Below are 26,507 nucleotides of genomic sequence, written 5' to 3'. Positions count from 1 at the left end.
TCCTGCTGCTGCCCTGCTCTGAGTCTGCTGAACTTCCCGCTCCTAGGAGCACACCTCCTGCTGTGTTGTTACTTTGTGTGTGTGTGTCTGTCTGTCTGTTTTTCTCCCTGGAAATCCCCAGGTTCTCCATGGTGCCAGGCACCCAGGAGGTTCCCCTAGGATGTTGATCAGCTTGAGTGAATGGATGAAAAGGTGAACCTCATTGTCCATAAGATGCTCAGGAAATGGCTGATTTTTGCAGTTCCACTTGTCTGAAACTAATACAAACTTGCTTGTTGAGCTAGTGACATCAGAGAATTGACATTTCACAGTTAATTGCCATCTGAACTTAATTTTAGAGAGGATGGGAATTTCAGGGAAATGATGTTTTTCTTCTCACAAAAGCATACCATGGCTGCTTTAAAATTAGACCATTAATTTATGAATTTCTGAAGTCTAAGTTGGCAAAAGACAAAATTTCTTAGCTTTGGCTCACAGATCCCAGATAGAGGCCAAATTCTACACGAAGCCTTCATAGTCTAATTGACATGAATGAGAGATGAAAGATTCGTGGTCTGGGGGAGATAAATCACAGAGTCTTAAATTCACTTTTTTTTTTTCCCTCTCATAGCATCTACCACAGTGTTTCACTGATGAAAGTGGGGGAAATAGTATTCGTTAAATAGATAATCCAAAAGAAATAATACGTTGATTTGGGGGGGGGTGGGTCATACATTTTTATGAGAACTGTTTTCTGTGTGTCTTTCCTCAGGTAAGATACTGAATTGTAACAGTTGGAGGGGGGCAGTGGGCAGAGTCCCCGTGAAGAATCGCAGCGCAGTGATTAGTCTCATGTCTGTAGGTGGTTTGAGCTCTTTTGGTTTGGACATGGACACCAACTTTGCCATCTTCCAGCTCTTTACTGCATTGAGCAAATCAGGATAGGGCAGTGTGGCTGGGAGAGCAGGTGCGGACTTAGGTGAGAAACAGGACCTTGTGGGTGAGCTTCAGCTGTGTGGCCTTGGCACTATTTTAATATCTTTGTATCTCAGGTGCCTCTTTTGTTCGTGGGGCTGATAACTGTACTACATCCCTCACAGGATTCTATATTATTACCAAGAAGATTAAATGAGATAATGATGACAAAGTCTATTTACAGGGGCTGTTGCCACTGTAAGAGGGAGGAAGGAAACCCTCTGTGAACTTGCAGACAGGTGGCTTTTACAGCTAGATGGAGACTGCACGAGCGTGGTGGGAACTGCCATCATTTGATGGATGGTGGCTGGCCAGCCGTGGGGCTCACCACGGTCTCAGTTACGTCTTCCCGTTGGGGAGATATTTGTTGTCTGGGCTGGTCCTTCACATCCTAGCCTTGAGGGGGTCACCCTCAGACAGGCTCTTCTGAGACTCTCGGCATGAAGAAGAACCTCCCATCCCAACTTCTCTGGGTGGCTGTAGTGAGGATATAGATGTACTTGTCATAAGCACAGTGTTGAGGAGCAAACTGATGAGGGGGCTTGGTGATGCTCTGCCCCCTGGACAGAGCTCCCCATCCCACTCCTCCCAAAAGCTCAGATTCCTGCCTCATCACCTGGTCTCCCAATCCCTCTCCTTGATGGAGCACCTGTATCCTTTGTCCTTTGAGATCTGCCCAAGCCATTCATTGGCAGGCTCACTTTAAGGCCCATGGCCTTGATCCCTGAGATTGTTGTGACCTCTTTTACACAATAATAAATCCTTGACTTGGGGAAAAAGACCAGCTTGGGGGCGGAAGGTCAAGAGCAGAAAATGGGAAGTGAGGACAGTCAGGCAGGTAAAGCACAAGCACTGAGGGAAACTCAGTGTCGGCTCTCCCGTCCCTTAGCCTGGACGGCCTGCTGTGCTGTCTGGGTGTGAGCCTGATACCCTCGCGTGTCTCACACCCATTTCCCAGCCAGGCCCTGGCTCCTCCTTGTGGGAGGGGCTTGTGGTGTCTCATGCTCCTGTCTTTGGGGTGGCGCTTCTCTGAAGAAGCCTGCCACTCCAAGGAAGAGAAGCATGCCAGTCCTGCATCTGGGGAACAGCTAAGCCAAGGGGAGTCAGACCCTGGTGTCCGGAGGTGAGGTTCAGTCCCCGGTGCTGTTCATTCCTTTCTTCAGAGAATAATGTTTAGCTTTGGGACTGAATCCCCTATGGCACACTGGTGGAAGAGCTGTTTGGGATCATGCAACCCTATTTAAAGGGCTGTGGTTTGGTGAGAAGGGTGAGTGCTTTTTGGGTAAATGCTAAGTGGAAGCATCTGGGTCCAGACGTGCCAAAGGAGGCTGCTGGAGGAGCAGTGACGTGTGACAGGAGCTGGGCAGGGCTTTAAATGGAAGGGCCAGAAAGCAAAAGGACTCCTTTCTGTGGGTTCAGCAGAGCTGGGCTCCAGTGCAGATATTCTTAGGGATCTTTTGGAACTCACCCAACAGGGAGTGGCTGGGAATGCCCAGTGCACATAACTCACTAACCTGGTACAGCAGGAAAAAGACACCAGGCAAGAAATATTGCATCCGTCCACTTCTGTCAGCTGGCACCTCCAGCCTGCACCTAGGTTTAGGATCCTTCGGTGAGTCTGATGGATCTTGGCATCCACTGGGCTCAGTTTAACTGTCTCACTAATCTGAAAAGTCTGATCTGGGATGTTTAGGTGGGAATGAGAAGCCTTGTGTGTGAAAAACATTTCTGAAGCCAAAAGCTTTAAACAAATGCTTGTTATTAGAGTGACTGATACCATGATTAGACAAGGACAAGTTAAACGTGCTTGTTCACCTTATGTGGCATTCTTTTATTTTCTCCTGTGCAGTTTTTCTTAGGCTGTTTAAGCTTCTATTCACCGACCAAGGAAATCAAGGCTCTGCCTCTTCGCTTTTATTAGACTCAAAGGCAGTCACCAATTCTGATGGTAGCTTTTTCAGTATCCTGGTCCCTCTACCGTGCTCTAACTCCTCTGGAGTGTCCTGACAGGATGTCTCTCTGTGTCTGACTCCTCTGTCCTGGTGGAAAAATAATGGCCGTGGCCTTGTCCTTGGGTCCTGATACTGCGTGGGTGTCTGTGGGCCCTGGCATGGTCCTGCAGCCAGGTGTGATGCTTTTCTGCACCATCAGGCCCGTCCCCTTGGGAACAAAGACCTCAAGGCTGGACAGGACCTCAGCCAGCCTCAGGGTCCCGTATGCAGACTTGCCTGCCATCCTGTAGCCTCTCAGCTTCCAGTCAAGACTGCTGCTGCTGCTGCTAAGCTGCTTCAGTGGTGTTCTACTCTTTGTGATCCCATAGGCGGCAGCCCACCAAGCTCCCCCATCCCTGGGATTCTCCAGGCAAGAACACTGGAGTGGGTTGTCATTTCCTTCTCCAATGCATGAAAGTGAAAAGTGAAGGTGAAGTTGCTCAGTCGTGTCTGACTCCTAGCGACCCAATGGACTGCAGCCTACCATGCTCCTCCAACCATGGGATTTTCCAGGCAAGAGTACTGGAGTGAGTTGCCATTGCTTTCTCCGCCAGTCAAAACTAGTGACCTTTATTTTTTCCATTTTCTCCCTTCTGGAATGGGAATGTCTATCCTGTCCCTGTCCAGCTGTATTTTGGAAGGAGACAACTTGTTTCACTGATACACAGACAGAAAGGAATTTTTCTCCTGGTCAGCCTCCAGCTGCCTTCCTCAGACAGATGTGTGGTTCTCTTCATCCATCTAACCAGTTAGCTGACTGGCTGCTATGGGCCAGGTGCTGGGCCCCTCTGGGCCCAGAAACACAGCTCTGCCCACTAGGAGCTGCTACTCAGACAAAGGACCCCACATGGCTAGTGCTCTAGAGGGTTCTATGAGGGAGTCTGGCATGAGCATGGAGAGAGGGACCGAGCCTGGGCAGTCACTTCTATCTGGGGGAAGGAGAGGATCCTGGAATCAGTGATGCTGGAATTGGGCCTTGAAAGAGGAGAGGGAATGGAGCAGGTGGGAAGGGGATCTTGGCCAAAAACATTGCATCCTGAGCAGGCCTTAGAGTAAAAGCAGTGGGGGTAAAACTAGTTTGGCTGTTGTATCTAAGGAATTTTAACTGCTGTGGTTGTACACTCTCACTCAGTTATATGCAGAGGGCTTCCACATGCATTGTCTCATGGAATGTCCAGACTCCTACCACATGTATGTTTCCACCTACCTTTTATAATAGGGAAATAAGCTCAGCATGTTAGGAACTTGTCCAAGGTCTGGCCCGTGATGGGAAAAAAGTGGCTTCAAGTGGAAGCCTGGCTACAGAGCACACACTCTTGACTATCTCCTGGGTCCTTAACTTCCTCTCTGGATGGTTTCCTGGGTGACAGGAAGCAGGTGAATTATTGTACAAGAGCTGAGGTACTATGGTTATATTTGTGCAAGACCCAGTGTGGAGGATGAGTGGGGCGTGGGTTTTCCTGCAGGCAGGAAAAGCAGCCAGGAAGCCAGTGCAGCCATTCTGATGGGAGATGATGTGGCCTGAGGCCAGACAGGTGAGGATGAGAGGACAGATCAGAGAGTGGGTGAGGAAGGAGACTTTACTGGACATGGTAACCAACCGGATGTGGGTGAGGGGCAGGAAAGCTAGGGATGACCCCCAGGTTTGTGGCTTGGAGACTGTGGTGGCATGACTGAGGCGGTTTGGGAAAGACCCTATGTATTGGGGCCTGCTGAGTGTGAGGCCAAGAAGGGGGGAGGTGGGTGTCAGTGTGGGGAAAGGGGTGGGCCACCTGCTGCCACTCCTCCTCCAAGCCCCCACAACTCCCAGGCTTTAGTTTCCCTCTGTTTTATGTTTGTTGTTCAGTTGCTAAGTCGTGTCCGACTCTTTGCAACCCCGTGGACTATAGTCCTCCAGGCTCAGCTGTCCATGGGATTTCCCAGGCCAGGAGGGGGGATGCTCTCAGGGGCCCAGTCGCATGTAAGGGTTGTGGGGAGATGGCTGCGCACAGCTGCTCTCAGCCTTTTCCTGCAAGATCAAAGATGGGGTGACCACATTTAGGTGAGCAGGTTAAACATGGTGCATTCTGTAAGCCTCTAAGGCCTGTTCTTGCCCAGCTTCAAGACCGAAGAGCGAGCCCAGAGTCGTCAACAGAGATACAAACATGCGTAGTTTAATGGAGTGGCTTACATGTCTGAAGCAAGGTCCTGGAGCAACTCCCTACCCTGTACAGCAGACAGCAGGCAGGACATGGTGGCAGTCTTTGCTCCCGGGAGAAAGAGAGATTACTAATTATAGGGGGAATTGATGTCAGGTGGGCTCATTAGTTACCGGGAAACCACTAGAGGGACACGCCCCTCACCATCCCTTTGATAAGCTGGGGCCTGGGGCAAGTATGCAGGAAGGTCAGTCATGTACTTAAGATAAGGGTGAAGCAGGCACTGGTTGGGCAGAGGATGTACAGAGAGCAAGAGAACAGCCATCTCAAGTGACCTGACTGTACACAGGGTTTTCTGGAAGAGTTGGCTCAAAGAGAAGATGGAAAGTTAGCCAGCATGGGCATAAAAGCTGGAAAGCTCCTGGATTCAGACAGTTAATGCTTAGAATCTGCCTGCTGATAGTAAGACATTGGTTGGAATGGGGTTGAGGTTTGCCATGGTGTAAGATGGACATGGGCTTCCCTGGTGGCTCAGAGGTTAAAGCGTCTGCCTCCAATGTGGGAGACCCGGGTTCAGTCCCTGGGTTGGGAAGATCCCCTGGAGAAGGAAACGGTAACCCACTCCAGTATTCTTGCCTGGAGAATCCCATGGATGGAGAAGCCTGGTAGGCTACAGTCCATGGGGTCACAAAGAATCGGACACAACTGAGTGACTTCACTATACTATACTATGATGGACACGTAGAGTTGCAGCTCATGTAGGTTGAATCAACTTGGTAAGAAGCATAATTCTACCCTGGCTGGTGGTGGGCCCCTGAAACTCTCCACAAGCAGTTGAGTGCCCGGTTGGGAGCTGTGTTTGCATTGCATCAACTTTGGTCAGTCTCAGGATCACCTGAGCCTCTTGCCCCATTAACTTTCTAGGTGCTTCTAACAAACACGAAGGTTTGAGGAGCGTTGAGTCAGTGAGCCTTCAGTGCAGGGCGAGTGGAGAGGCTGTCTAGGGGCAGGGCAGTCAGTCAGGCTCTTGCCGTCCAGGGTGCGGTAAGGCCGGGGCAGGTGAGGTTGTGAAGCAGGTGAGGTCACCCCCAGCGAGTCTCTGGAGAGAAGATGGCCTCTGGGCTGACTCAGCAACACGTGGCACCCCTGGTTTTGTCCTCCGCCGCGAACTTTTCACATGGTTTATAGTGCACCCCTGTCTCAGTTCTCCTGGCTGTTCCTCCTCCGTCCCTTTCATTGATTCTCCTCCCTGACTGCACATTTGGAGTGTTTCAAAGAGTCCTGGAGCCTCTTTTTTTTTTTTTTTGGTCTTACACTACTTTTTAAGTTACTTCCTGCGGTTGTTTAAATACTGCCTTTATGCAAACGGTTCCCAGAATATCTCCAGTCCAGATTTCTCCAAATATCTTGAATTTCCAAATGGCTACTATACTCAGCATCTCTCTCTAGGTGTCCCTGGGCATCTTAAACTGAATATTTCCAAAACCAACCTCCTAATTTCACACCCTTCCCACCCCACCCTCTCCAGCGTTGTTGTTCCCACAGTTCTCCCCACTCTCCCAGAAGCTCAGGGCAAAAGCCTGGGGTTTCACTTTCTCCTGCCCACACCCACCCTATCAGTAGAGCTTACAAGCTTTGTCCTCGACATGTATTAAGGATCAGAACATCTACCACAAGCATTCTGGTCCAAGCTACCTTTATCTCTTGCCTGGTTTTCTTGTGTTCACTGCTGCACCCCTCCCCACCCCTTCACCCCCCTACCCCCAGTTCAAGCAGCAGCCAAAATAATCCTTTTGAAAGGTAAGTTAGACCCTCCTGTGCTCAAAGCCCTCTACTAGGTGGGTTCCTGCCTCAAAGGAAAAGTGGAAGGAAGGGAGGAAAAACAGGGCGAATCCTCAAGCACTTTGCTTTATCTGTCTGTAAAGGGGGAGAATAGTTCCTAAGTGGCACGTGGGGATTAAGTGAGAGAGTGTTGGATAAACTCTTAGCAGGCAGCTACTGACACTTGCCTGATATACAGTAGCTACAAGGAGAAATGAGTACCCAGTAATCAAGTCTCGACTCTGTGCCAGGCACACCACACACATTATCTCTTTTAATTCTTCTGATTTTTTTAAATCACTACTATATGTATGCACAATGTGAAGGCTCAAATAACCGTATACGATTTGTTAAAGTGGCCGTCTCCCCATCTACACACCCCTATTGCTCTTCCTGAGATGGAGCCGCTTCAGACTCTTAGTATTTTTATCCATGTTACTAGAAAAAATGCTTGTTCTGCTCCTTTATTCTTTATTCAGTTGTCATTATCTAGTGACTTCTTTATTCCCACCCTGGAAGATGAATCAGCTGTCTCCAACCTTGTTCCCATCACTCACGAGCACTTTTCCATCCCCACATCCTGTCAGTGCCGCTTCTGTTAAATCCGCATGTATGCGGTGTTTTGTTGCAAGGACTAAGATTACTTTTACTTTTTGGTTTTCTCGGAGTTCTTTTGTCATTGCTTGGTTCTCATTTTCTTATCATGGAATTAAATTCTTCAACTTTATAAATTTCCAAAGCTGTTTGGATGCATTAGATATCCCTTTAATTTCATATTACTGAAGAAATCTTTCAGAGCTTTGGAAGCCCTCCCACGTGGACCACCTGCCCTTTCCTGCTTGCTGCACAGCTACTGCCCTGGCATCTCCCTTGTGTCTCTTATCACATTCTCCATGTCCTTGTGGGCTTATGTCTTTCAAAATAAATTCCTCTACTATTGTTTCAGTGGTAGCTAAATTAGATGTTTGACTTCAATCTCCTGTATTTTTCTGAGCTCTGTTTCTTGTTTACTTTTGCCCATAACAATGGTGTCGGTTTTATACTGATTTTATACATGAGACAGTTGAGGCTCGGAGAAGTAATCTGCCTAAAGGCCCTGTCGACTTGCAGCAGAGCCCAGGTTTTAACTCAAGACTGTCAGGCTATAAACCCTACGTTCTTTCTTATTTGTCCTTTAAAAAGAACGTTAATCTTGGTTGATATGGGATGTGATAGAGAATGTAGGCACTGCCATCAACTGTCTTTGTATATCATCCTCCATCTTTATTGTTATTTTTTCATGCTAAAAATGGCTTCTTGCTCAATTATCCCAAAGATAGAAGTTTCCCATATACTTTTAAGAAGCCGTCTCCTCAGTTTAGGAATAAAAACAGATATTCCTTTAAATGACCATTTGAAGAGCCAGCCACTGTGGTTTATGGATGACCAGTAAATTGTGGGGAAAGTCTCCAGTTTGTGGCGATAAACCACAAAGTATGTGGTGATGCTTCTTTACCACCTGTTGGCCACTGAGGGCTGGAGAGGTCTGAGATGAATCTGAGTTCAGTAGTGGTGGATTCTTGGCTGAGGGTTCCTCCCCGGATCTTTCTTTGTACAGGGATGCTGGGGCACGTCTGGCTGCCGCTGTGAGGAGTCAGCAGACCCTGGAGGGACCAGGACCTATTCTGATTCCTCCGTCCGGGACACTCTGAGCCTGCCCAAAACACTTGGCATCTCTAACCACCTTTACTGAGAGAAAAGTGGCTTACTAAATGGAATGGCAGCTTGCATTTCAGCCTGGATGGAGACAAGTTAAGATTTACTTGCTCAAGCCTTACCTTAGTCAGCTGTTCCTGCCTACTTCTGATCCTCCTTTGCTCATCACGAAGGTAGTTAATACCATATCTAAGTAACTGCCTTAGAGGCCACCACGCATTGGGTGGCTAATTGTGGCTCACCTAACCCTGCCCCTTATTCAAGTTCACAGTGCCACAGGCATCTGTGTGGTGCAGATCACTTGACTCTGGCACCTTTCACAGCTGGGCCCACAGCTGCAGGGTGGCTTCCTCCCTGGCTGGTAGCAGAGGGGAGGGTCTGTTGAGGGGAGCCCAGCGTTGGGCACCATGACAGCTAAGAGGATGACAGCATCTAGAGAGGCCTGTGGGGGAAGAGAAGGATGCATGAGCAATGGACCACACCTTTCCTTGAACAACATTCCTTACCTTATCTCTGCAGCTCGGTGTGAGCCAGTTTCCTGGTGTGAGAAGACCGCCTGCTCATCAGGGTCAAATGCAGGGCTCTGTTAATAGTCCACGTGTCCAGAGAGAAAGAAAACTGCTTTTGGCCAATTTAACTACTGTCACTAGACAGTAGACTGTGTTAAGAGCACCGTGTCCTCCTCTGCCTGCACCTCTCTTTCTTGGGCTTGTGGGGTTGCCTTCGAGTCCTCAGGGCACACCATCAGTTCCTCTGCTGTCCAGCCTCCAACACCTGCTTGGGGGCTGTCCTGGATCCTGCTCTCTTTCCCAGCCCTGGGGTTGCTGCCTCTTCCTGGTGCGCCCTCTTCACCTTGCTTCTCTGCGGGGTCCTCCTCGCAGGCAGCTGCTGATGCTCTGTGCTCTTAACCCCCACATCCCCGACGAACCCAGGTTCCTGGGGAGGCGCTGTGTCACTGTGGGGATGAACAGACACACTGAGTTCAGCTAGATGACACGTTTGCTTCTGAGACCCCCAGTTCCGTGAGAGCAGGGACTGTCCCAGGGTGCGTTACTGATGGGGAGCTCCAAACTGGTGAGGGGAGAAAATGGCTGAGGCTGCCAGAGTGGGAATGGTTGGCAAACGGAATCATGGCTTCCCTGTTCAGTCAGAGTGTACGTGCTCACAGAAGGGCCTGGAGACATCACTCCTGTGGTGTGTTTGGCCCTTCAGCACTTCCCCCAGTACCCAACACCACTGACTTCTCACAGGGGCTGGCAGAGCCTGTTCTCCCTGCATCCTGCCATCACCTTAGACCCAGAACTGAGCTCATCAGTTGCCCAAAGCAGGTTCCGGCTCCTGAGCACTCCCAGTCTTACTGGCCCAGGTTCTGGACCGTAAAGATGATACATCTTTGACTCATGTTTCACTTCTTGCCAGCTCCCACGGGTCCACCCAACTTGCCATTTGCCAAGTACAAACATCCTTAGGCAGAGGGCCTGTGGGTTGTTTTTATGGCCCTTCTGTTGCAGGTGTCCTAAAGGGCTCGGCACTTTCTAACTGACCTCTTACCTTGCACCCCAGGACGAAGACCCCCAGTGGAGCCAGTCTGCTGAAATACAAGGTCCTTCTCTTAAAAAATCTCTGTCAAGTTTACATCTGAGGCCACTTGAGCTGCCCAGCGTGCATCCAGATCCCTGATGCTGTGGGTGTGATTCCCAAGCTCCTCTTATTGAACTGCCTTAGTCACGCTTACGTAAATCCTGTGGAGGGCTTTGACTCATAGTGAGCAGCTGGGTGCTCCTGTATAATCTCGCCAACCGTTTTGGCATTTGCCACCTACATCTTGTCTTTACACGCTTCCTTCCCTTTCACACTTCCCTGGTGGCTCTGTCTACAATGCGAGAGACCTGGGTTCGATCCCTGGGTTGGGAAGATTCCCTGGAGAAGGAAGTAGCAACCCACTCCAGTACTCTTGCCCTGAAAATCCTGTGGATGGAGGAGCTTGGTGCAGGCTACTGTCCATGGGGTCGCAAAGAGTCGGGCACAACTGAGCGACTTCACTTTCCCTTTCACACACTGCCCCCCCTGTGCCTGGAATCACCCTTCTCTGCTGAGAAAGTGCCTCCTCAGCCCTTATGGACCAGGGAAACTGCATACCAGCCTCTATCAGCATACCTCACATTGCATCCTAATTATTCCTAATTCTGTCTTCTCCACTACACTGCATGGTCTGAGGGAATATGGTTGAGTTCTGATTCAGCAATATCCTCTCCACCCCCAGTGCCCAGCACAGCAGGATTTAGGCAGTGTTGGCCATACGGATATATCATTTATTCACAACTATTTACTCTTAAGTTTCCTTGGGCCAGTCACTCTGCTGGGCACACAGGGGTGAGCAAAGCAGACAGGCTCGCCAGCTTCCAGGCAGAGGGTTTGCAAGGCCAGTCAGCAAGGAAGCATAGATGGACAAGATGCTTTGGAACCACTGTGCTGCCAAGGGGCTGCCTTAGATGCAGGTGTGCAAGGAAGGCGTTTCTTGAGGCCTGAAGGATGAGGCTGGATCAGCCGTGCAGAGATCCGGGAAGGTGATTTCAGGGCAGAGGAAGGTAGGTGCAGTTTCAGGGGAGGCAGAGGCGCTCAGAGTGCTGGGGGAGTGGACAGTGCCTGAAGCTGCCAAAGCAGGGAGGTCAGTGGGGCGGGCCTTGTAGGGTTGTCCCGGCCGGATCCTGCCAAGCTGCTTCCGCAGGTCACGGTATGGACTTTGGATTTCTTCCTGGGAGCGGCTGGGGAGGCCTTGGAGGGTAGGATGGATTTCACACTTGTACTGTCTGTATGGCTAAGCAGGTGAAGGTGCTGAAACCGGCCCTCTTCTCTCCTCCCCTTTTCCTGCTGCCTCTTCTCCAACCCCCACCTCCCAGCCTCACTTCCACTCAGACCCTGAGACCTACACCCGCGTGTGCTCTGAGCCACCTGGCTGCTCCTTGGTGCAGCCTGCCTGGTGCCTGCCACGGCCCTGAGGTGCCAGGGAGGCTCCCCACCCCTCCACGAGCCCCCATTCTCACTCCCCTGAGCTGACTGCACCCTGATTCTTACATTTCTGACTCTTTTTGGCCTTTGCCCCTGTGACTCAGAGCCCTCCCCCCTCCCCCCCTCCAACTTGCTTACCTTGCTTTGCTGTGCCTACCTCTCCCACAGGGCCAGCCTCTTGGACATACCTAGGTTCCCCCTCCCTAAACCTGACCCACTTTAAAGTCCCTCATCCTGTGAACTATCCTGGTACAAATACGTCGTGTAAAAATGGCTAATGTTTACTGGAGCTTCCCTGGTGGCTCAGTGTTTACTGAGCCCTTGCTACATGCAAGGCCTGCATTTTTAATGAAGTGTTAATTACTCATTTAACTGTGACATCAACCCTATGAGTTTGGTACTGTCATCCTCCCCACTTTACAGAAGAAGATACTGAGGTTCAGAGATCACAGAGGAAATGACAGAGCCAGCTTTGAACCCAGGGTATTTAACTGTTCCTGCCTGGTAGTGCCGTTCAGCGTGGTTCTTTGTGGTCTTGACATCCTTATCCACACCCTCTCCAAACCACTTTCCTGTGGTTGCTCACGTTCCTCTCTTCACTCTGAAGATATAACTCTATGGGGGAAAGGAGCAACAGATCTCCTGTTGCCTGACCTGCTCTATCCACCCTCGGATCTGGGAGCCCTGCCTCTCTTCTCTGCAGCACTTAGGCCCATTGGGCACACATGTGGGCTCTGCTGAATGAGCAGACAAACAGTAGCACCTGCCTCCAGTTTACAGATGCAAGTTAAGTCTCAGGATTACAACTGCTCTTCTAAGTCTCTGTCTGACACCCAGGGAGAGGGTGGGAAGTGAGAAAAATGAGACGAGGCTGCAGGAAGACAGTTTAGCTTAAAGACCTTGCTGAGTGGCAGAGTTGTCTGGAGATGGAACCAACTGCCACCTCTCTCATTAGAAGGGAGGCTCAGCATCAGAGAAATGGCTAGACAGTGTATTTTTGGAGACATTCTTCCATGCTGAGAAGATGGGATTCTGCGCCTTGAATGGTCCTGGGTGGAGTAGGAAGGACTAAAATGAGAGACTGTGCTCTCCCCACAACAGTGTGCCTGAAACCTTCCTAGACAGGGCCCACTGGCCCCCATGAGAAGCGAAAGTGGCAGCTGAGGCCTCTCAGCCTGCATCACACCTGCCCTAGGAGAGCACCGCAGGAGTGGGACAGATGCAGGTATAAGACCGCAAATGCCTGCTGTGACCCAGGGCTGCAGGGCATGCCCGATGGAGTCCTCGCTAGCTGTGTGCCTTCTGCAGCCCTAGGGGAGCCTCGAGCCTTCCCCAGGGTGGCTGCAGCTTCTGGAGCTGGGACTGTGATGATGGTGGTAGTGGCAATCGCTGCCTTGCTGCCACTGGTGACCCTGGAGAGCCCCAGTGGCTTTTCATGACAGAAACAAGTGGGATCACCTGCTGAAGATTCATGGAGTACTCGTGCTGGGACGTGGCAGAAACCCACTGTGGGTTTCTATAAGAAACCCACTCAGATTCCTATGAGAGTGCGGTTACCATGGTGGAATGAGAGGGCTCAGTGGTCTTGGTATGTAACATGAAATACTCTAATTTTTCCTTTGTGCTGTGTTTGAATCTTCAGTAGGAGGAGAGGAAGGAGAGAAAAGGACTCATGGCTTCAGAGGCCAGTCATGTGCTAGAAGCTGCCCTGGAGCAGATGGACGGAATCATCGCAGGTATGCTCAGGGGTCCTGGCGACCTCCGCGCTGAGAAACTATTTTCCTCTCATTGGACTTCTCCTTCGGGTGCAGAGACAAGGCCCCTGTTGGATTTCTTTTATTTTACTGTATGTGCACTCTTTTTCAACAGTGCAAACTTAGACTCTCTGATAGCTGGTCAGGGTCTAGGTCTCTGCTGAGACTGCGGCTGCACCGTGTATTAGCACGTGAATAACTGTCCCACTTTGGATCCTGGCTGCAACAGGTGCAGTGGCACTGATTTTATCATGAAGTTTTCAGAGTACAGCATGGTTTCAGTCAAGCTGAAACTTGCAGTATTGTGGACTTTGCCCTCTAACACCGGTGTCATTTCCCTTCCCTGGCTGGTCTCCAGTATGTCTGTCAGGAAGTAGTTTTGTATTGATTCACTTAATCACCTGAAGAATGTTCTTTATGCCATATTATTGCAACTGTTTGGCTTCATGTTTGTATGAACCAGTTAGGAACATTCTTTTGAAAAGATCCAGCAAAGCTGTTTAATTGGAAAGTCGCTGTGGGCTGTCTGGGCTGATTAACTCCTTGATGGGGGACAACTGAAGGCTGTACTGATTGGAACAAGCTTGTCATTGGAAATTTTTCTCTGCAGGCCTCAGGCCTTACCTGGTACAAGTCAGTGACCTTATTTGCCGACTGGGCATTTCTTTGGGACTTTGCTCCTCGTTGTGTGGAGCTATGGCTGCAGGAGGCATGTTTGGGTTGAGAGTGACTAGAACCCAGGGCGTGCACAGGGCACCTGACTTTGCCCAGTGTCTGTCCTTCCATCCTGCAGAGAGACACCCTAGGCACTGAGGTTCTGGGTGTTTGCACCTGGGGCAGAGGAGGTAGGTGTTCCATGTCTTGAAACTTCTGTGTGTTGTGGTTCACAGATGACATGTTCCAGCTGTCATCTGTCAGGCTCTTCATTTTTCAGTGAACAGAAAGGGTCCTCAGGAGGTCGACCAACGTCCAGGTTTTCAGAGAATCCGAGATTGGGATGTTTTGCTTCAGGTGAGGGTCCCAGAAGCCCTACTGAGAGGAGGTGATCAACAGTGTGGGTTTCCTGGCAGTCTTTTCAGAGAGTCTCCCCTAGAAGTTTCCAGGGCCTCCTGTGCATTGAGATCAGAGTCAGGCTCTGAGACTAGCTCAGGTGGTCAGCACTGCCGAGCCCCCAGCCCAGGGGCAAGAAGGAGACTGTGAGAGCCCCTGGAGCAGGCGGAGCTCTTAGACAGCTGGGACAGGTGAGTGGGATACCTCCTTAAAGAGGCAGCCAGTGTGGGGTCCCTTCCTCCTGCTGCCTCTGAAGTTCCCCACGCAGGCACCCCTGAAATGACAAAGCGCCTGGCATGGTCCCTCTGTGAGCGAGGACTATGGGTCTGAATACTTGGGGCCTTGGCTTGGCTGGGGACCTGCGGTGGGTGTGGTTCCTGGAGCAGAACCAGGGACTCCCATCCTGTTCCCTTCCAGCATTGCGTGCTCCCCTCTTCTCCTGTTTCCTTAGGCCTCCACCCTGGCAGACTCCTTTTGGAAGGACCCTGGGTGTCTCTGGAACAGATACAAGAGTTGTGCTGAGAGGTGGTCTAAAACATTCCAAGGAGTTCTTTGGTTGGAGGAACACCTGTAGCCAGACTGCTTGTTTCAAATCCTAGCTCTGCATCAAGTTACCTGCACGATATGTGCTTCAGCTTCCTCACATTTAAAATGGGTATAATAATATAACCCACCTAAGAAGATTGCTGTGCTTATACATGTAGGGGCTTAACACAGAGCCTGCCATATACTACGCACTATAAAGCGTCAGCTCTTGATAAATTGAGTTCTCATTTATTCAGGTCCTTATTTCACCCATTTGTGTGCTGTGGTTTTCATTGTCTAGCTAAGGCTTGTTCATGCCTCTTAGGCTCACCTGGGGTCTACAAGATTAATGCAGAGTCTCTGAGTGGGCTCTGCTCTGCTCTTGCCCTCTTGTAGACTGTCTTCCACAGAGCAGCGGAGGAATCAGATCACACCACTCTCCCCACAACTCTTCAATGGCTTCGCATTTCAGGATAAACATCTAAAGTCCCCATTATAAGCAGCAATGCTGTATGCGATTTGGCCTGTGACTGTCTGTGTGGCTGCACCTCCCATACCTTCCATCTGGCGTGTCTTGCTTTAGCATAGGCTATCTCAGGGCCTGTGTACTTGCTGTCCCTCTGCTGGAATGTTCTCCAAGTACACTGAGGTCAGATCTCTGCTGAAATGTCACCATGCAGAGGCCTTCCCTGACGCTGTCTCATGTAGCATCCCTACATCTCCTCCTCCCATCCTCGCATCCCGTTTTTATTTCTTTATAGCACTTACTACCATTTGACCCATTAGGTTCATATTCATCTGTTTATTATCTGCCTCCTGCACCAAGATGTAAGCTTTGTGACAGCAGAGGCTTTGCTGCTGCATCTCCAGTGCAGCACAGAATACTTGTTTAATAGATGTTTGGGTCCCATGTGTATCTGACTGACTTCTGTGAATAAGCTCCCCTTTTCATTTATTAGGTGGCAGTTACTGGTTTCTGTACCTATCCCCTGTCTGTCTGCATGCTGAACTTCATTGATTATTTTCTCTCTTGTGTCTTTGGCTCATTCTTGTGGAATAATAAATCACTAATTTTTTTTTTTTTAAGGCTCTGTGGTTAGCATGTCCTGTGAGCCATCTCTTAAGCAGTAATTGGCTCACCCAGACATTTGACAGGAGCTATTTGGCAGATAATTCAACACTGAGGTTATTAGCGAGTGTCTGGAGGGCATATGTTCTATGCCATTTGCGATGAAAAGAATAATAATTATTGAATGCTTTTGTGTGGGATACTTTTCCTCAAGATTATTAAAGCCACCCTCATTTTCAAGCTGACTGGGCCAAAGAGCTTAGGGATTTTTGGGGTTATTAATGTAAACTGCAGTTAGACTGTTGGAGTTAGAATCCCAGCTCAGCCACTTATTACTGGCTGTGGAGTCTTTGGGCAAATTGTTTGATCCCCTTCAGCCTCAGTTTCCTCATAGTGTATAGACAGTGGTAATAACAGTGCCATCTCATGTTATTGGGGAGATTAAATTAAGGTAAAGAAGGCACTTAGAATAGTGCCTGTTACCTAGTAAGTGCTCACCAGCTCTAAATTACCTTGGTTTTGTTGATATTACTATTGACATTATTTTTGCCACTCGAGCTATCGTGCCAGTAAATGACAGAACTAAGATTCGAGTCCCGGCTATCTGAGATCCAGATGTCTTCCTGGCTTGTTTCACTCCTGGGCTCATCTCATGGTGATGTGCAGCACAGCCCCTGGGGTTGTGCAGGGCTGTCTAGGGAGCTCACTGGGAGGAGGGTCCAGTCCTGTCCTTGTCCCCAGCCTGTGGGTCACAGTGGCTTTGCTCTCTTCCCTTCTACATTCAGCTTCCAAGTAAGAGCTCGTTTGCTTGAGCATAGAGCAGCTAGAAGGAAGTTGAAGACTGTGGCACCAACATCATGAATCAGATTCTGTAGAGATTATGTCTTTGTGTGAACATTTATATTGTCCTTTCTTTGTTTCTATTCTCTCACTAATTTGAAGTTGAAGGGTGTCAGGTACTACTTCCAGCTGGTAAAGGACTCAAACCACTACATGCTCTCACTTTATGAAAACACAGTTATGCTTATCTTAGTGAAGAAGTTTTTATGGGCTTCCTACATGCCCTAAATAGCAAGCATTTATGTAGAAACAAATGGATTCCTGCTCAAATGGACACAGTTTCCTTCAGTAATGATTATTAATGATTATAACACTATATAACCAGAACTTTCCCTTATTAATTACTCTACAGTATGACAGGCTACTCTTCACTTTCCAAAACTCTTTCCAAAAGAGTTTCCAGAAGAGCATACTTAGGGCATGTGATATCAATGTGCATATAATTAAGCCTTTAATGCAAAAAAAAGTGCCCTCTTCTTCTGATCAATGTAAACAGTACAGATGGTGCAAGAGATGATCATTCACAGGAGCAACCAGGCCAGGACAACTCAGAGGACATCCTGATACACAAGTGCCAAATATGCCCCTGCAGAGGCAAGCATGGTGACCCTCATCATCGGCAGGCATTCATCTGCTCTGGAGACAGGAGATAAATGCCTTCTAAGCAGAAGTAGGAAATGAAGCAGAAACACGAAGTGAAACTCCTTGTGAAGCTGAATTCTTGAAATCTGAATGGGTGTATCCCGAGTGTGATTGTATTTAAATAGGACCCGAGAATTTCATACCAGAAAGTTAGGACAAGGTGACTTAGAAAACCCAGAGCCTTTGTCCAAATGAGTTGTTTCTAATACAAAAGACCAGTATTATAACTTCCAGTAAGATGTTAACCTTTGATCTGATCTTCCTCTTGATTAGTCCCTGTGATTCAGCCTACAAATAATAACATAATTGAATTACACTGTTGATGATTGAAATTGAACACTATGCTGCTTAATTGCATCCCTGTGGATGACCCTGAGCAACGATCACATACACTAATTTTGCGTAGGGCTTCATCTGTGGGCAAATGGGGTCAGCGGCTGCTCCAGGAGGCTGTGTGTGTGTGTTGTGTGTGTGTGTATGTGTATGACCAGAGAACCCCTGGTCAGGACACAGAGGGCCACTTATTTCTCTTCACTGTGCAGGAGGTTACTCATGGGGTTATCTACAAGCTATACCCACTGCTGGAGAACAGTTAAAAGGAATCTGTTTAATGACAGTTGAATAAAGAGGTTGCTCTGTCTGGGCCTTTTTTCCAACTCTTTTTTTCTTTTTTAAAGATTTTTTTTTTGATATGGACCTTTTTATTTTTTTAAAGTATTATTGAATTTGTTACAATATTGCTTCTGTTTTGGGTTTTGGGTTTTTGGCTTTGAGGCATGTGAGGTCTTAGCTCCCCAGGACTGGAAACTGTACCCCTTGCATCGAAAGAAGTCTTAACCACTGGACCAGCGAAATCCCTCTGCCAACCCTGATTAGTGTCCATTTTTTGGTTTTTTTGTTTGTTTGCTTTCAAGATTGTGTGAGGGCAGAAAAAGTTCTGATCAAGACTGGAATTATTCATGTGGGCCCATGAATGTCAGCTGTGGTGTTCAAGGCTGATGATGCATCCACACTCTGAACAGTTAGTTGGCCTTATCTCCAGCCTCTCCAAGGCCAATCAGTGTGGAGTGGTCATCAGTTACAAAGCCACCTGTTTCCCAGTCAGGACTCAGGTTGAGAGTCCTCTACTTTGACACTGACCCAAGGAGAGTTGGCGGAATTTTGGAGGTGTCTAGTAGGCTGAGATGTTAAAGGCTGCCCTTTGTGTAAAGAGGTTGAGATGGCCCACAGTGGGGCTGGGAGCCCTGTTGAACAGCTACATTCTGATTTTTACCCTTGCTGGCAGAGTCCATATCTCCAACCTCATTTTCTATTCTCTGAAAGTGTGTAGGTAAATTAGGAATTATCATTTGTTCATTAAATATTTGCTTATAGTTAAAATTATAGGAACTGACCTGCAAAACCATCTGGACCTTGTATTTTCTCATGTCTTTTCTTAATGGGTAGTCAGGGTTTAATTTTTCCTGTATTGAGTTCTGGCATGCTGTATTTTTCTAGATATTTGTGTATTTTACCAGTATTTTCCATTTTGTTAGTGTATGGTTGCTTATTATGTTTTATCTTTTTAAGGTCTGCTACACTTGTTATTTCTGTTTTTATTTCTAGTATTGCTTATTTGTTTGCCTTTTCTTTATTTTTTGATCAGTCTTGCCAAAGACTATTTTTTAATGACTGTTTTCAAAGAATTATTTTTGCTGATCAGTCCCCATAGTAGGTGTGTATATTATTTATTCTATAATTAGATAAATGTGTGTATGTATTAGCTCAGGTTCTTCAGAGAAACAGAATCAATAGGGTGTGTGTGTTTGTATGTATGTATGTGGAGAGAGACAGAGAGAAAGAGACATTTATTTTAAGGAATTGGCTCATATGAATGTGGAAGTTGGCAAGTTCAAAATCTGCAGGGTAAGCCAGCAGCCTGGAAGGCCAAGGAAGAGCCAGTTTTGCAGTTCAAATCCAAAGACCATCTGCTGGCAAATCTCCACTTCTTTCAGAGAAGTCAGTTTTTTTGTTTTTTTTTCTATTAAGATCTTCCACTGATTGGGTAAGGCCCACCCATGTTATGGAGGATAGTCTGCTTTGTCAAAGTCTACTGCTTTAAATATTAATTTTATTGAAAAACATATCTTCACAGAAACATCTAGAATAATATTTGACTAAATATCTGAGTATTGTGACCTAGCCAAAAAGACACAAACAACTAACCATCATATATATATATATATACATATATACACACACATTATGTATTTATGCTTTATATATCTGCCTCTTGAGAAACCTATATGCAGGTCAGGAAGCAACAGTTAGAACTAGGCATGGAACAACAGACTGGTTCCAAATAGGAAAAGGAGTACGTCAAGGCTGTATATTGTCACCCTGCTTATTCAACTTCTATGCAGAGTACATCATGAGAAACGCTGGGCTGGAAGAAGCACAAACTGGAATCGAGATTGGGAGAAATATCAATAACCTCAGATGACACCACCCTTATGGCAGAAAGTGAAGAACTAAAAAGCTTCTTGATGAAGAGGAGAGTGAAAAAGTTGGCCTGAAGCTCAACATTCAGAAAACGAAGATCATGGCATCTGATCCCATCACTTCATGGGAAATAGATGGGGAAACAGTGGAAACAGTGTCAGACTTTGTATTTTTGGGCTCCAAAATCACTGCAGATGGTGACTGCAGACATGAAATTAAAAGACGCTTACTCCTTGGAAGGAAAGTTATGACCAACCTAGATAGCATATTGAAAAGCAGAGACATTACTTTGCCAACAAAGGTCGGTCTAGTCAAGGCTATGGTTTTTCCAGTAGTCATGTATGGATGTGAGAGCTGGACTGTGAAGAAAGCTGAGTACCGATGAATTGATGTTTTTGGACTGTGGTGAAGACTCCTGAGAGTCCCTTGGACTGCAAGGAGATCCAACCAATCCATTCTGAAGGAGATCAGTCCTGCATGTTCATTGGAAGGACTGATGCTAAAGCTGAAACTCCAATACTTTGGCCACCTCATGCGAAGAGTTGATTGATTGGAAAAGACTCTGATGATGGAAGGGATTGGGGGCAGGAGGAGAAGTGGACGACAGAGGATGAGATGGCTGGATGGCATCACTGATTCGATGGACATGAGTTTGAGTGAACTCCGGGAGTTGGTGTTGGACAGGGAGGCCTGGCGTGCTGCAATTCATGGGGTTGCAAAGAGCCTGACACGACTGAGTGACTGAACTGAACTGATGTACATATTTAACTTCTTTGGTTATATATTCTTTATCATTTTCTGTTCTATTTACTTGAATCTATCTGTTCAGCTTAACAAATCAATAATATATAATATTATGTATTTAAAATTGACTGCTAACTTAATTGTAGTGGTTAAAGAGGTTTCCGATCCTTTTTGGAATTTATTGATTCTTGCTTTGTCACTTTGACTAGAACATTGTCTGTTTCTGTTCTGTAAATAAGTTTATTTGTATCATTATTTTAGATTCCACATTGAAGTGCTATCATATGGTTTTTGTCTTTCTCCTTCTGACTTCACTTAGTATGATAATCTTTAAGTTCATCCATGTTGCAGTAAATGGCGTTATTTCATTCTTTTCTGTGACTGAGTGATATTCCATTCTGTGTGTGTGTGTGTGTGTGTAGAAAATCTTTATCCATTCTTTCATCTGATGATGGACACTTAGGTTCCTTCCATGTCTTAGCTATTGCAGATAGTGCTGCTGTGAACATTGTGGTGCCTGTATCTTTTCAAGTTATACTTTTCATCCTTTCCAGATATATGCCCAATAGTGGGATTGCTGGATCATGTGGTAACTCTAATTTTAGTTTCTCCATTCTGTTCTCCATAAGGGCCCCACCAATTTACATTCCTACCAACAGCATAGCAGAATTCTTTTTTCTCCACACCCTCTCCAGAATTTATATTTGTTGACTTTTGGATGATGGCCATTCTGACAGTTGTGAGATGATATCTCAAGTAGTTTTGATTTGCATTTCTCTAATAATTAGTGATGATATTGAGCATCTTTTCATATGCCTGTTGGCCATCTATATGTCTTATGGATAAAAGGCTAGGTCCTTTGCCCTTTTTGAAATGGGTTGTTGCTTTTTTGTTGTTGAGTTGCGTAAGCTGTTTGTATATTTTGAAAATTAATCCATTTCAGCAGTGTCATGTGCAAATATATTCTCCTGTTTCTTAGGTTGTCTTTTTGTTGATGGTTTCCTCTGTTGTGTGAAAGCTTATGTTGACTAGGTCTCATTTGTTTATCAACTTTTTATTTTTTGATTTCTGCACTTATCTTTCTTCACTTCTCCTACCCTTCTTTTAATGTTTGAAAACATAGAATTGTTTATGTGTGTTCATATTCCAGCATCAAGGCCAAGTTCAGTGGGTGATTTTTTTCTAGTGACAGGCTGAGAGTATTGCCCTTTGTTTCCTGGCCTTATGCAGAGGTCTCCCATTTGACCTCTTCCTTTGCTCTGGCCTTGAACTTTGTCTCCTGTCCTCAAGCAGCCCATTCAAGCCCAGGTGTGCCAGGAACATGAGCTCAAATGCTCTTTTTCTCCTGAGCTACTGAGCTCTGAAAATTTCCTTCAGTTGCTTTAAAAAGTATATGTATTTGTGTTTTTTAATTTTAGGGTGTCCTTTGGGATTTTTCTGAGTACAACTAGTCTGTCATGACGTGCCCTATTGCAGCTGTAATACCGTCACCTTCCTTGGTTCACAACCCCATCCTCCATCTTCAAAGCCAGCAGTGGCAGGGCGAGTCCTCATGTCATATCTCTCTGACCCATTCTTCTGCCTCCCTTTTCTAAGAGCTCATGTGATTAAAAATCCAGGATAATATCTCCATCTCATGATTCTTAATCATGTCTGTAGAGTCCCTTCTGCTATATTAGGTAACAAACACACCCATACTTTCCAGGGGTGGGATGTGGACATCTTTGGGAGGGTCATTATTCTACCACAAAGGTAGTAACTGACATCCCTTACAATGTTGTAAATCAACTATACTTAAATAAAAAATTTAAAAAGAATAGCATCCATTTATTCCCCTGCTTATTTGGCTCTGCGGATCAAGATTACCGGGAGAAATATCAGTAACCTCAGATATGCAGATGACACCACCCTTATAGCAGAAAGTGAAGAGGAACTAAGAAGCCTCTTGATAAAAGTAAAAGGGGAGAGTGTAAAAGTTGGCTTAAAGCTCAACAGTTAGAAAACGAAGATCATGGCATCTGGTCCCATCACTTCATGGGAAATAGATGGGGAAACAGTGGAAACAGCGTCAGACTTTATTCTTTTGGGCGCCAAAATAAAATCACTGCAGATGGTGACTGCAGCCATGAAATTAAAAGACGCTTACTCCTTGGAAGGAAAGTTATGACCAACCTAGATAGCATATTGAAAAGCAGAGACATTACTTTGCCAACAAAGGTCCATCTAGTCAAGGCTATGGTTTTTCCAGTGGTCATGTATGGACGTGAGAGTTGGACTATGAAGAAAGCTGAGCGCCGAAGAATTGATGCTTTTGAACTGTGGTGTTGGAGAAGACTCCTGAGAGTCCCTTGGACTGCAAGGAGATCCAACCAGTCCATTCTAAAGGAGATTAGCCCTGGGATTTCTTTGGAAGGAATGATGCTAAAGCTGAATCTCCAGTACTTTGGCCACCTCATGTGAAGAGTTGACTGATTGGAAAAGACTCTGATGCTGGGAGGGATTGTGGGCAGGAGGAGAAGGGGACGATAGAGGATGAGATGGCTGGATGGCATCACCGGCTTGATGAACGTGAGTCTGAGTGAACTCCGGGAGTTGGTGATGGACAGGGAGGCCTGGCGTGCTGCGATTCATGGGGTCGCAAAGAGTCAGACACGACTGAGCGACTGAACTGAACTGAGGGAACAGACAAAGGAGTCAGATAGAAAGAGATCAAAGTATCAGCTTTATTATTAGTTTAACTGACTAGGAACCTTAACTGGACCTGAAGCCACAGTCAGGATCTTGAATCCACTCATCCTACACACTTCCTTGAACTGAATGTAATCCCAAACTTCTAGACTTCCATCTTGCTAGGGGTGGAGCTGGTCTCAGAAAGCTTCCTTGGAAGATAATGCCTGCATATGGGGACAGGCATCTCTAGGGAGAATTCCATCTTTCAGTTCTGTCATCAGGGGTATTCCTCTGTTGAGGAAGAGCTGTGTGAGGGGAGATAGGTGGAAACCATTCTCTCCTCCCACAGAAATATGGAGACTGGAATAGTACCCATAATAGCAATTCTTGATTTTTGCTAAGAATTTCTGTATGGCCTAGTCTATGGTCATTTTTGAAAAAAGGCGTTATATGTGCTTGAACACCATGTACTGTCTCTAGTGTTTAGCACACCGTTCTTTATATGTCTTTTGCTATATCACCACTAAAGTTTTTATTTTGGGGCCTGCTTGATCTGTCATTTCCCAAGGGAGAGGGTCTTTTTTATACACTGTGCAATTTGGTTTGTAAATTTATATTTAAGATTTGATATGTAGGGCTTCCCTGGTGGCTCAGACAGTAAAAAATCTGCCTGCTATGTGGGAGATGCAAGGGAGAGGGTCGTTTTTATACACTGTGAGAATTACTCTGTACATTTCTGTTTGGGATTTGATATGTAAGTTCATCAGTGAGAAAGGTTGTAATTTGCCTTTGTAGTACTCAGAACTGCTAAATAATTGTTCAGTTACAGGGGTCACCATTCACAGTCTGGTCTATAAGTTGTACTGGCAGCTATCCTTATTGAAGCAGTTTGGAACAATCCCTCTTTTTCTATACTGAACACAAGAGTTAGATGAGAATCATTCACTTCATGAACATTGACTAGAGCTAACTTGTAAAGGTATGTGGCCTGGTATTTTTGCTGTGGAAAAATATCAAATTATGATTCAACTTTTTATAGGTTTGTTCAAATGGTTTTTTAAATCTTTTTATCTAGTGATTATATGTATATGTGATTAGTCTTAATTTTTTTTTGATCAAAAGTACATACATCAATGCACTCTCCTCTTTCACCACCATCAAGAGGCTCTTCAGTTCCTCTTCATTTTCTGTCATTAGAGTTTGATCATCTGCATATTTGAGGTTGTTGATATTTCTCCTGGCAATCTTGATTCCAACTGGTGATTTATCCAGCTCAGCATTTCACATGATGTATGTATATAAGTTAAATAAGCAGGGTGACAGTATAAAGCCTTATACTCTTTCCCAAGTTTGAACCAGTCTGTTGTTCCATATCCAGTTCTAACAGTTGCTTCCTGACTCACATACAGGTTTATCAGGAGACATGAAGGTGGTCTGGTACTCCCATCTCATTAAGAATTTTCATGATTTGAGAGAATAGCATTGAAACATATACATTACCATATGTAAAACATTACCGTATGTACAACAGTGGGAGTTTATTGTAAGATTCAGGGAACCCAGAGCTGGTGCTTTGTGATAACCTAGAGGGGTGGGATGGGGAGGGAGGTGGGAAGTAGATTTCACAAGGAAGGGGATATGTGTATACCTATGGCAAATTCATGTTGATGACACAAATGACATGAATGTGATGGTATGACAAAAACCATCATAATATTGTTAAGGCAGTTCGTTCAGTCACTCAGTTGTGTCCAACTCTTTGCAGCCCCACGGACTGCAGCATGCCGGGCTTTCCTGTCCATCACCAACTCCTGGAGCCTACTCAAAATCATGTCTGTCGCATCGGTGATGCCATCTAACCATCTCATCCTCTGTCGTCCACTTCTCCTCCTGCCTTCAATCTTTCCCAGCATCAGGGTCTTTTCCAATGAGTCAGTTTTTTGCATCAGGTGGCCAAAGTATTGGAGTTTCAGCTTCAGCAGCAGTCCTTCCAATGAGTATTCGGGACTGATTTCCTTTAGGATTGACTGGTTGGATCTCCTTGCAGTCCAAGGAACTCTCAAGAGTCTTCTCCAACACCAAGTTCAAAAGCATCAATTCTTTGGCACTCAGCCTTCTTTATAGTTCAACTCTCACATCCACACATGACCACTGGAAAAACCAAAGGTTTGACTAGATAGACCTTCGTTGGTAAAGTAATGTCTTTGCTTTTTAATATGCTATCTAGGTGAGTCATATCTTTTCTTGCAAGGAGCAAGTGTCTTTTAATTTCATGGCTACAGTCACCATCTGCAGTGATTTTGGAGCCCAGAAACAATAAAGTCTGTCACTGTTTGCATTGTCATGTCATGTCACTGCATTTGTCTGCCCATCACTTTGCCATAAAGTGATGGGACCGGATGCCATGATCCTAGTCTTCTGAATGTTGAGTTTTAAGCCAACTTTTTCACTGTCCTCTTTCACTTTCATCAAGAGGACCCTTAGGTCTTCTTTGCTTTCTGCCATAAGAGTGGTGTCATTTGCATATCTGAGGTTATTGATATGTCTCCCATCAATCTTAATTCCAGCTTGTGCTTTATCAAGCCCGGCATTTCGCATGAAGTGCTCTGCATAGAAGTTAAATAAATGGAGTGGCAATATACAGCCTTGACATACTCCTTTCCTGATTTGGAACCAGTCTGTTGTTCCATGTCTGGTTCTAACTGTTGCTCCTTGACCTGAATACAGGTTTCTCAGGAGGCAGGTCAGGTGGTCTGGTATTCCCATCTCTTGAAGAATTTTCCACAGTTTTTTGTGATCCACACAGTCAAAGGCCTTGGTGTAGTCAATAAAGGAAAAGTAGATGTTTTTTTTGGAGTTCTCTTGCTTTTTCAATAATCCAGTGGATGTTAGCAATTTGATCTCTTGTTTCTCAGCCTTTTCTAAATCCAACTTGAACATTTGGAAGTTCACGGTTCACATACTGTTGAAGCCTAGCTTGGAGAATTTTGAACATTACTTTGCTAGTGTGTGAGATGAGTGCAATTGTGCAGTAGTTTAAACATTCTTTGGCATTGCCTTTCTTTGAGATTAGAATGAAAACTGACCTTTACCAATCCTATGGCCACTGCTGAGTTTTCCAGAT

General features: G+C 46.2%; 1 protein-coding gene across 3 annotated transcripts in view; it reads left to right on the top strand.

The window, feature by feature from the left end:
- The window catches only part of PPFIBP2 (PPFIA binding protein 2), a 155,343-nt gene that overhangs the window by 21,140 nt on the left and 107,696 nt on the right, over positions 1-26,507 (top strand). For all 3 annotated transcript variants that reach the window (XM_052652524.1, XM_052652525.1, XM_052652529.1), the window contains exon 2: positions 13,251-13,344. In XM_052652524.1, coding sequence (XP_052508484.1) covers positions 13,281-13,344 — 64 coding nt within the window. In that variant the 5' untranslated portion in view covers positions 13,251-13,280. The remainder of the gene's footprint in view (positions 1-13,250; positions 13,345-26,507) is intronic.

Source organism: Budorcas taxicolor, chromosome 15, assembly GCF_023091745.1.
Source record: "Budorcas taxicolor isolate Tak-1 chromosome 15, Takin1.1, whole genome shotgun sequence".
NCBI classification, from domain to species: domain Eukaryota; kingdom Metazoa; phylum Chordata; class Mammalia; order Artiodactyla; family Bovidae; genus Budorcas; species Budorcas taxicolor.
The sequence above is the reverse complement of the archived record's forward strand: the minus strand, read 5'-3'. Positions and strand labels throughout refer to the sequence as shown.